The sequence below is a fragment of the Danio rerio genome, chromosome 3 (assembly GCF_052040795.2).
Source record: "Danio rerio strain M-AB ecotype USA chromosome 3, GRCz13ab, whole genome shotgun sequence".
Lineage (NCBI taxonomy): Eukaryota > Metazoa > Chordata > Actinopteri > Cypriniformes > Danionidae > Danio > Danio rerio.
In genome coordinates this window covers 33,429,889-33,442,033 of record NC_141023.1, presented here as the reverse complement: position 1 = coordinate 33,442,033, position 12,145 = coordinate 33,429,889, and the positions used below count along the sequence as shown (strand labels likewise).

Here is a 12,145-nt window from a genome sequence, read left to right as displayed (position 1 = left end):
CTGCGGAATAAGTCTGTTTCATGATGTTTTCAAGAAGCTACACAACCACTTTTTTACCCTTTTAAGAGTTAAGGTATTTTAAAGATGCAGTCGGTGATCTGCCAAAATGTTAACCGTTACCATAATAGCTTTGAAAACACAGTCCCTCCCCTGCCGTCCAAAGCCACGCCTACTGAAATTACAAATGTGCACCGTAAAGATGACAGAAGACAACCCTCTAAATCATGTCATTCGCCAGTTAGAAAACTTTATAGTACATTATAATACTACAATTCTGAACAAAAACTGTATTATCTAGCATGTTTTTTTAGTTGTGTACACTATTAGAAATAAAGGTACGCAAATTGTCACTGGGGTGGTACCTTTTCAAAAGGTAAACATTTAGGTCCACATTAATACCTCAAGGGTACATATTGGTACTTAAAAAGTACAAAAGTGTTCCTCTTAAAATTTGTTGGTACTAAGATATACTTTTGAGATACCAGTATGGACCCTTTAAGTACAAATGTGTACCTTTTGAAAAGGTACTACCCCAGTAACAGCTCTCGTACCTTTATTTCTGAGAGCATAGCAAGCAAAACTTGTCATAATGTGTAACATTTCATACATGCCAGGATTGCTGGTCTCACTCTCCTACTCGATTTGTCCTGGAGCGACTATGTCACTATGCTTGGTTGGCCGGTGGGGTGCATGAATTGAACTTACTACTAAGCCATACTTGCATGCTATCTCAAACCGAATATTCAGAGTAGCACAGTAAACAATATTGGGAGCACGACACCGGCTGTCATTGTTCAAAAATTTGAATATACAAGCAACTTCACCTCAGTAAAGTAGGTTAGGTGGAATAGAGCTATCTACTTATGTTTTGTTGTTAAACTAAATAAAAACCTACATTATCGATGCTGTAAAAGGTCTTTTATGAAATTGAAAGTTTGACATCAAGCTTTCGCCGGAAGATTTCAGTTTCACTTCTGTGCATATATTCCATTCGTAAAACAACAAAATCTACATCTTTGCATGACTAAAATAGTTTTGAAACATAACATTACCTGTCTAAAAGAAACACCTCAGCCAAGGTGCCGTCCATCTTCCAGCATGCAAAAGTAACTGCAATATTGATTCAAAATTTTAAAAGTTTTGATTCAGCATTTATTTTTTACCGCTCTCTCTCATGTGCATGTTAATGCGCATTCACACACAAACGGCGGATCTGTCTGTGTGAACAGAGGTGCGCACATGCACAAATCTACATTTGTTGACGGACAGTTTGGGCTACTTATCAGAAATATTAGATTATTGTCCTGACAAATTTTAATTGGACAAAATTTTTTAGTCTTATGCTTTTCCCAGATTATAAAAAAAAATATTAATACATTTAGATTATTTAATTTAATCATTACTATCGGAATGTGAAGAGCAAAACAAAAAATGTTTCTGAATACAATAACTTACTGCACTTTTAAGGCCTGCACTACAGTGCTGGCAGAGATAAGGTATACTATTTAAAATCTATTAATTTGAGTTTCTTATATTTTAATTATTGTAAATGAACATGTATGTGTAAACATTAGAGACACCTCCAACATCTAAAATCAGCCAAAATATCTAACTTGAAAGCACTGCTTCATTCCCATCTGTTTATTCATGATGTTGAACAATCCTTGGAGGATGTATCTGGAATATGTAGGGGAAAAACAAGATGAAAGACAAAATACACATGTCAGATTTTCAAAAATTACATGCCAACTGTAATTTTCAGATTATTTTCACACGACACACACTCATCCTACAGAATTCTTTTTTTACTGGTTGTTGTTCTTAATCAGTATCAGAAGGACTAAACAATAGTTCAAAATAGAATGCATGGTGTTAAGTGTAAAGAGACAGCTCTGAATGCTAGTTTGCAGGTAATTCTAAAATAAAATGGGCTTGGTTAATACAATCTTTGCGCATGTTTTAACTTTTTTTTTGCACAGATGTTTGTATATGATCTTCTATTTCCCCAATGACAAACCTACAATTTATAAAAACTGTCAATTTTCATATGAATAAAATTGTAGCAATACTTACAATTAGCAGTTAATTCATAAAAAAATTAATGAGTTACTTTATGTTCCTGGAAGATAAGTTTAGACGGGATTCAGTTGAACTAAATTGTTGGAGAAGTCTGGCATAGATCATTATGGAGAAGCATGCCTTCCCTCCCCAAATCAATTTCGATTAAAAATGAGGTCAAGAAACATCAAAACAAATGAATCATTCAAAAAAAAAAAAAAAATCAATTATGTGCCTTTTAAAAGGAGCTTTCTTTTTATATGAACTTTAGCAACTTCAGTTTAAAACACTTTTAAAACTGTTGAAAGCTCAAAACCAGTGTCTCTCTTCTTTACTGCCTTTCTGTGTTTGTCTTCTACCCACATCTGCATCTTTCCGTCTTTTGGTCCCATTGCAGATGATATTCTTTTCCTTCACTCAGTCGTCTTGTCTGAACTTGTCTCTCCATCTCTCTCCATCCATCTCTCAGTGGAGCGCTGTGTCAGGCGGCTGTGCTGACGATGCAGACTGCACTTGGCTGAATGGAGATGGGCTGATGGAGGGAGATGATGAATGCACAGGTTCAGTGGGAGAGGTAGAGTGAGGGAGCAGCAGAATAAAGGGACAGGGAGAGGCAGAGAAATGAAGGGATGGAGAAGGAAAGATTGACGTTATACATGGTGTGCAGGGAGAGTGTGAGAACAACAGATTCAGAGAGAGAGAAGATGAATGCAGGACTTTTGAAGGACACTTGACACATACTATTTGTGTATACAGTACCATTCGAAAGTTTGAGATTGATTAAAAGTTTTTTTTTTTTTTGGCTGAAGAAGTAGTTTTTTTCTTCAAAATTTGGCTAAAATTGTAATATTTAAATGAAATTACATTTCTAAAATAACTGCTTTCAGGTTATCCGCAGGCTCTTAGAAAATCTTGAAGTTTCTTAAAACTTAAAAGCTAAGTTTTAGGCCTTAGAAAGTTTTAAATCTGCAAACATAATGTGTTTTTAACAGGTCTTAATTTTCCTTTGTTCATGTGTAGCTACCAAATCTGGCCATTAACACCCATACAATCACCCACAATCCCAGTCTTAATAAAACTTTTAACTTTTTGTTTAAAAATAACATTAAATTACTTTCCTTAAAGTAACATTTGCTTAAAAAATTTCCATTTATTTACTGCTGAGTATACTGATCTGACCTATTGTTTTTTATTATTAAATTATTATTATTATTATTATTGTATTATTAAATGTATTAAATTAGAATCACTTTTAGATGGGGCAAGTGAAAATCTTTTCCAACTGGGATAAAAAAAAATCCTTAGCCTTTAGCCCTGTATAAGTCTGAAATTTAAATCATAATGATCTTAAAATGTCTTAAAAAGTCTTACATTTAATTTGGTGAAACCAGCAGAAACCCTGTAATATACATGTATATTACAGCTGAATGTTCAGCAGTACTTCAGTATACAGTGGCTTCAATGTTACACTATACATAATCCTTCAGAAATCATTAAAATATGCTGATCTCATGCTCAAGAAACATTCACTGCTGTTCCCAATGTTGAAAACTGCTGTTCATTTCTGCGAAATTTGTGAACTATTTTTAAATAAAACGATTACAATAGAAACCTCTTTAAAATTTATAGAATTGTTAAAACATCATTTAACCCATTATTGATAAGAAAAAAAAAAATAAGGTAAAAGTAAAACTAGGTAATAATGACTTTAAATAATTGAACAACAGACAGTATACCATGAAATTAAGTTTTATTCAAAATTTTCTATTTTGTGAAGTCATTTATAACTGGCATCTTTCGTTGCTTCATTATTTGATTTATTTTTCCTTTGCTTCTGCAGACTTTGCTCAAAACGAGCCATCAGGAAGCAGTAGAATGACCTACTATGTTAAGACACTTGCATGGTGTGATTTTTCAGTCATGACCTCCTGTACCAGCCTGAGCCCCTCTCTACTAACAGAAATGACCTCTCATAGCATCCAGATAGCATTCGCAAGCCTAGTGTCAGTGACGTTCTCTTAACACACTCACAAAATCAGTGGAAGGGCAGTTTCTCCCTTCCTTTGTTTCTCCCGCTTTCTTTTATCTCAATGGCATTGCTATATATAGTGTTGTGCAGAGGGAGGAAGGTGGCTTCGTAATTAAAGTTTGCAGGCAGAGCACATCATAGCATTGTCTCATATTCATCCTGCCTTTAAATGGGCGCCTTTTTTACAATGGGGTCTTCAAAGCACCAAAACACACGCTGCGGCCACATCACACTCAGGCCTCCGGAGCGGGAACAGGATGTCTATTCATTCAATATTCTAGAGACAGAAAGGAAAAGCGCGCCACTTTCCCTTTCATCATACCATCCCGACTGTTGTGTTTAACGCACACTCAAATAGTATTAAAATAAGACCCTAGAATGATTGCTCACAACAACACCGATATCATTATGCATGCATGTGGAAAAACACATTCGGAGCAAAGGCTAATTAAAAGGCACTGAGGATGTTAATGTGTTGAAATGCTGGATGGACTGCAGGCAGGGTATTACACTCTTTACAGTACAGAGCCTCTGAAAGCCAGCCAGATCTCTCTTTCTCACTCTGCCTCGACAGATATTTCAGCTTATGTCTCACTAAAATGAATCATTGACTCTTTTTTTTTTCTTAGTAATGCCTCATGCTGTTTTACTCATTACAACCTGTTCGTTCCGATGATTGTTTTTGTTTCTGGAGGTCAAACAGGATGCTGTGGCATGTAGGCTATTAGGGAGAAGTGTTGTTTGCCATTCAATACTGAGTTAGGGGTGATTTATTCTTTTCTGAATATAAAGTAGCAAACTCATTCAAAAATAATTATATTAGTTAAAAAATTTGTCATGACAAATGTTGCATTTTGTTTTGAAAAAGTCTTGAAGTGAGAAGGTTTATGGGCGTAAAATGTATTTATTATTCAGGGTTGACCAAGCTGGGAAAGGGCCCTGTGAGTTCTGTGAGGTAATCCAGTCACACGGTAAAAACGACGCTTATGGCGTAATACAGAATGTCATGAAACATGCCAAATTTACATGAACAAATTCACAGAAAAACTGTACTTAATCAGGTTGGGAAGTGTACATGTACTAGTGTTTGTGAATATAAAGCCTTTAAAAGAAGCCTTAAATTAAAAGTGTGATCAGGACAACTTGTCACAATAAAAGTTTTTTTTTTTACTTAAATATTCTTCTTTAAGTAATAATAATATTACTACTAATAATTAAGTAATTACAATGTGAAGAATAATCTTACAGTATGTCTCAAACATAAATGTAACAAAATTAATGTAATTCATTTAACAAAATTGTATAAATTAATTGTAAAGTTGTACATGATTTAGCTTGTTCATTGCAAAAACTTGATTGAACCAATAAAATAGAGTATATGGACATTGTAAATTGGGGAATAAAACAGATTATATAGGGCACTATTGGCAAAACACTCCAGAAAATGTAACAAAATAAAAGCAAAATTTAAAAACAAGTGTGAAATATTATTAAAAACTAGTTTATTAATTATACTAATATAACACCTGTGATTAAATAAAAATGCACCCTATCTGTTCTGTTCTTCATTCATTTAATTAGGCTTTTAAAAATCTACATCATAATTTATAATCTTTGTTCAAAAGAGTCTCAAACATTAGTTGCATCAGCAGTTTTTTTATTAGGGTTGGAGCAAAACTGTGCAGAGCTTCGGCCCTTTAGGAATTGAGTTTGAGACCGATGTTTTAAAAGAAGCCTAAAATTAAAAATGTCATCAGGACAACTTGTCACAATAAAAGTTTTTTAAAACTTCAAAAAGTGACTGAAATGTTTTCCTGTTGTACAGTAAAATATTATTTGTCAAGTAATAATAATAATATTACTATTAGTAATAAACTAATTACAATATGAAAAATAATCTCAGGAGAAACAGGAAGTTATAAATGTAATGAAATAAATGTAATTCATTTAGGAAAATTGTATAAATCTGATTGTAAAGTTGTACATGATTTAGCTTGTTCATGGCAAAAACTTGATTGAACCATTAAAATAGAGTATATGGACATTGGAAATTGGGGAATAAAACAGATTTTATAGGGCACTATTAACAAAACACTCCAGAAAATGTAACAAAATAAAAGCAAAATTTAAAAACAAGTGTGAAATATTATTAAAAACTAGTTTATTAATTATACTAATATAACGCTTGTGATGAAATAAAAATGCACCCTACCTGTTCTGTTCTTCATTCATCCGACTTTTTAAAATCCAAGTGATTATTTTATCTTGCAACATTATTATTATTTTTTTGACAATGAACCTGGCTGCATCAATGTTGACTGTAATTCACATTAAATCACTTAGTTTTCGGTTTTTTTCAGATTATAAAAGAAAGATTCACCACTTCCGTTGCACTGTGACTTGAAAATGTCTGACGTCTTCATAGGCAGCTCCGTAGGCTTTGGAGCAGTGCTTGTGTGTTTGTGACAGTCCTGTTATCCATATCATAACCACCCTGAAGTTCTTGTGTACAGTGAGCCAAAGAGGCATGTCACTTTGAATCACACACAGTCTCTAACCTTCTAAGCTCGTGCTGGTTCTCAACACACATTCACGCGTACACAAATTGGCCTGCAGTAAATGCGAGCGGCGAGTGATGAGGTCATTTAAAGCATACAGAATCTGCCTGACTCATACATCCTCATCCTCGGAATGTATTACTTCAGCATGAATACCAGTTTATTCACCATACGCTCAACCAGCTGTATGAGGAGATGGCGCGAGAGGCTGTTTGGCCCATGCAGAGTGAGCATGATGCTATGCTTCACTCAAAAAAATCACACTTGCTGTTTGCTCAGACTACTTATTTAAAATGAGCTGAAATAACACAATTCTTGAGTTTTTTTGGGAACAACCAAATTGTTTTACTTTGTTTTGTAAAAACTAATGTTGAAGATGAATCTCAGGTGACCTCTGTAAAACCACTGTTGCTTTTTACCTTGATTTTGCACAAGGGACTTAATGTGGAGTTTGCTAAGTAGCCGGGTTAGCTCAGTTGTTTGAATGTCTTCCTACTATTTTTGAATGATTCTTTACTAATGCCTTAAGAGTCTAAATTGTTGTGTTGCAGTTTACACAGCCTTTAAAGGGTGTACTCACACTAGACAGAGTTGCCTTGAACTTAGCTTGAGTGTGATTTGTCTCAACTGCCCCAAACTCGCATTGGATTTTTTACTTTTCAAGCCAGAACATACTTCATTATCGATGCTACTATTTAGAAAGAATCCGGAAAGAAACACTCACTACAGTTTGTGTGTTATTTTGAATCACTTGGGACACTGGTTGATTGACCACAAGGAGTTACCATCTTTGATAAACTATGACAGTTGGCGTTCACTGTGGTATCAAATTTGATTAACCCTTTATTGTTTACTACTTGGAAATTTTTTTTTGGCCCACATGAATTGAATAATATACTGATACAACTCTGATAAATATTATAATATTTTATGACAATGATAACCTACGAATAAAAGGTCAACTAGATGGTTACGATGCCTGTTAAAGAGTTAAAACTTAAGTCCTTACTTCATACTCGCATCCAATACCTCAGTTTGTCATGGGGGCAAAAATTAAATGTTCCTGAATGAAATGAAAGTGCTGAATTGCAGTTAAAGTAAAAAGATGTCAAATGAAACACCCGAAATGAAGGGCTGCATGGTGGCGCAGTGGGTAGCACGGTCGCCTCACAGCAGGAAGGTCACTACTTAAAGCAAAGCCTCTGCTGGGTCAGTTGTCATTTCTGTGTGGAGTTTGCCTGTTCTCCCCGTGTTTGCGTGGGTTTCCGCCGAGTGCTCTTGTTTTCCCCACAAGTCCAAAGACGTGGTACAGGTAAACTGGGTAGGCTAAATTGTCCATAGTGTATGTGTGTAAATTAGTGTGTGTGGATGTTTTCCAGTGATGGTTTGTAGATGGAAAGGCATTATGATATGCTGGATAAGTTGGCAATTTATTCAGCTGTGGTGACCCCAGATTAAAAAAGGGACTAATCTGAAAAGAAAATGAGTGTATGAATAAATGAATGATACCTGAAATGGCATGAAACTCCAGAGGAAACGTGGATAGTATGGTGACGCAATGACATTAATCGAATTATGTGCTATAACATGTAAAATGGGATCATGAAATAAACATTCAAAAAGCAACAATGGCCCACCACTGCCAACCAAACCAGGTCTGGCCAACCGAACTGCGCTCAAAGTACTCACACTTGTCATACGAATCAGGATTTGGGGGTCAAACACTCGGGCATGATTTGGATAGCTTATTTTGAGTACACCTCGAGATTAATTAATTATATAAATATAGAGAGATATAATCAAAAATATAGGTAAATGAAAGTTTTATAAAACGACTATTGCTTCTCTATAAGCTTCCTCCTCTACCAAAGCAACATTTCAGATGTTGTGCATCATGGCTGGCCTGACCTTAATGCTCCCATCAAGTCCATTTTAGATAGAGTTTTTTATGCACTTGCTGAAATTTATTCAGTAAATATTTTTAATTGTAGTTTTTGTCTTACTGGATAAAAAAGTTTAACCTACTCAGTCGGTAGCATCTCTTTCCGAAATTCATGTGCAACTTAAGGGTTTCCATTAAGCATGTTTATGCTATACTTCAAAATGTGCATAAAAATAGGTAAATGGAAACATAGCTACTGATTTCTTTATGAATTTTTGACTTCAGTCTTTTTAAAGTTTGATGATGAGCATATTGTTACCCACTGCACCCAAATAAATTACACTTGGTTTTCTCACTAATAAACTGGTGAGCAATTCCAGCTGCAACATTGAACCAATTGACCATTACGATTCCTCAAATTATTCTGTTCTCTCATGCTTCTGTGAATGGCTAAATATTTGGAAGACCTAAATGTGTTGGTGACATTGTGCAGGTATTCTAGAAATCACAGATTTGGAATTTTACAAACAAATTTCCCAAACTTCGCTTTCTATGGCTGAAAGTCTTTGGGTTTTTATCTGCTGTTAGGGGGTTCTAATCACTTCAGAACAGCTCATCATCTTGTACAAACAAAACTGGAAAGTTAGGCAGCCAGTTAAATGGGTATTGTCTGAATATGTATAATATAATGTATAAATGTGTTCTTTTAAATTGAGTGTGTTATGTAATTTAAGTTTTTGCTTATGCCTTTCGGAATGTATGTATGAAAAATTTTAAAACTAAGTAGGACAAAACAGTACTGCATTTGGGAAAATGTAGATTATTCTGTCATTTTAATCTCCACTGTACTAAATGTAAATATCGTATAGCTTTGTTCAGGAACTGGAGGCAAAAAATCTTCCTTAACATTTCTTCAAGGGAATGCAAAATTGAACAGCTGTCTGTGTATTACAGACATTTCTAAATCTGTTGTAGCGTTCATGTTAAATTCCTTGACCTATGATTCTCACTCCATTTGAGTACATGATCCTGGCAACCATCATCGCTAACTGCATTGTCCTGGCCCTGGAACAGCACCTTCCAGACGGGGACAAGACACCTATGTCAGAGCGTTTGGTAAGTTCAGGTCTTGTTGATCAATGTTACTTTGTTTCTAGAAGCTACATACTGTAACTCAACATAAATCCCAGAATATAATTGGTCTCTGTGTGATTCTTTTTTGAAGAAATGGTAAACTCACTCTTGTTTCCCCATGTCCATTTGTTTGTCTTTCTCTCTCACAGGAGGACACAGAACCCTACTTCATTGGCATTTTCTGTTTCGAGTCAGGCATTAAGATATTAGCTCTGGGATTTGCCTTTCACAAGGGCTCCTACCTACGAAATGGCTGGAATGTGATGGACTTTGTAGTGGTGCTTACTGGGTAAGTCTGAACAAAATCTGCATGCTTAAAGCGATCACTAAGAATAAATTGTGTATTGTTTATATGCCCATCCTGCCCATTTAGTTTTAACAGTCATTCTCTAGAACAGGGATGGGCAAACTTGATCCTCGAGGGCCAGTGTCCCTGCAGAGTTTTGTTCCAACACTAGTCAAACACACCTGAACAAACTAATCAGTGTCTTCAAGATCACTAGAAATCTATAAGCAGGTGTGTTTAATTAGAGTTGGAGCTAAACTGTGCAGGGCATTGGCACTCCAGGACCGAGTTTGCACACCCCTGCTCTAGAATCATACAAATTTAATAGGGGAAATTTCTCCAAAATAATTTTGATACCTCGACAGAAACCATTATTGAAAACACAAATTCTTAAAAAAAAATAATAATAATAACGATAAGTGTTTTTAATATTGTTTATATTGTTTACATGTCTATTTAGGTTTTTTGATTGCTTAAGGCAGGGGTGTCCAAACTCTGTCCTGGATGGCCGGTGTCCAGTAGAGTTTATCTCCAACTTGCTTCAACACACCTGCCTGGAAGTTTCTAGTATGTAGTAAGAGCTTGATTAGCTGGTTCAGGTGTGTTTGATTAGGGTTGGAGCTAAACTCTCCAGGACACCGGCCCTCCAGGACCGAGTTTGGACATCCCTGGCTTAAGGCAACTTTACACACCTAAGATAGTGACCTGTTTGCTCTCTACTTGTACTTCACAATTCACCAAACAGAACAATGAAAAATACATAACTGCCAATACAGTGACGCCTTCCCTTACTCACAGCTCCTAGACTCAAAGTATACAGTTGTAATTTAAGTGTTAGTATATTTCGGCCACCTCTTAGCAGCATAAAGCTGTAGGCATGTTTCAGATGATATAATAACCTTGGATAAAAATATCACGGTTTCATGGTATCATGGTTACTGCTCTAAAATAAGTTCTTTTTAAATGTGTGAGTAAAAAACAAAAAACCTTTTTACCCTATTGAACACTATATATGTTTTTAAGGAAACATTTATAATATTTTGGAACAGTAAACATATCAGGCTTAATAATTAAAATAAATAATTGAATTCAGCTGTCTTCATTAGTTTCAAAAACACAGAATTATTTACAATACATTAAAAAAACACACAAAAAAACTTACCTATACCTTATGGCCAGTGGTACAGTACGGTTCGGTTTGGTACGCTTTTATGGCCGTTTCCACTGTCAATAAGCGTACCGAACCAAAGCATACTGAGAAAGATAGAGGGTACCAAACGGTAGAGCAACACGCGCAGCCGAATGCTGATTGGTTACAGAGATACGTCACGAGCTCGTGGAGCTACACAGAATGTAAACAAAGGAGCCGCCATGTTCTAATACACAGCTGAGAGATTACATGGATATACTATATGCATATAATAACGAGCCATGGATGACCCGAGCTCAAACAAACCTTGTCGTCGTCTTGAAGAACAGACACAAAGCCAAGAAGAACAAAATCTGCCGTGTCCTGTTGTTGCTTTACGAGCCCGTCTAAAAGTGTGAGCGGTATTCGCTTTCTTCCAGGAGCTCACGATCTCGTCTATATTTGATATAACGAACTTCTTGAGCTGATGATAATAACGTGTGCGTGATTATTGAAGTGTCTTTGTCATCTGATCCATTCAGAAAGAAAAGGACAAGCGCGAGAGTGAAGCGCAGTAAAAAAGGAGAAGCACAGGAGCAAAATTGTTTTAGCAACCTGAATCATGAACAAACTGTCATGTTTATCATCGCCTTTTGGACTATTATGAACTGGGAATGACAAAACTACTCTCTAACAGAGCTTATGCATGTTCTGGTGAAGATTACAGAATCATTTGAGAGGATTGTGCTGAGTGTTGGCTATATTGCATGTGTTTTAGAACTTAAATAAGTTCTAAATGTAGGATGTGTGTAGTTTTTCTGCAATTAATAATATATCGGAGACTGTAAGGGTCTGTATGTGTTCATATATGTTGCATCTATATATTTATTTACTATAATTACAGACGTTACAGTAGCCTATTTTGCACTGTCATTGATTTGCTGTTATAATCAAATCATGTTCATAGAAATGTTAGTAATAAACATTTATAAAGAAGTATTTATGTGCATAAAGCATCTGTTTAGTGGGAAGTACTTCTCATATGATATGTAAAAGACACGTACGGTTG

General features: G+C 35.5%; 1 protein-coding gene across 17 annotated transcripts in view; it reads left to right on the top strand.

Moving 5' to 3' along the window:
* Window positions 1-12,145, top strand: part of cacna1aa (calcium voltage-gated channel subunit alpha1 Aa) — a 156,179-nt gene that overhangs the window by 26,110 nt on the left and 117,924 nt on the right. For all 17 annotated transcript variants that reach the window (XR_015479900.1, XR_015479902.1, XR_015479903.1 and 14 more), the window contains 2 exons: window positions 9,538-9,643; window positions 9,811-9,950. Coding sequence is in view for 13 of the 17 variants with exons in the window: in XM_087242949.1 (XP_087099075.1) it covers window positions 9,538-9,643; window positions 9,811-9,950 (246 nt within the window). In the remaining 4 variants the exon portion in view is untranslated. The remainder of the gene's footprint in view (window positions 1-9,537; window positions 9,644-9,810; window positions 9,951-12,145) is intronic.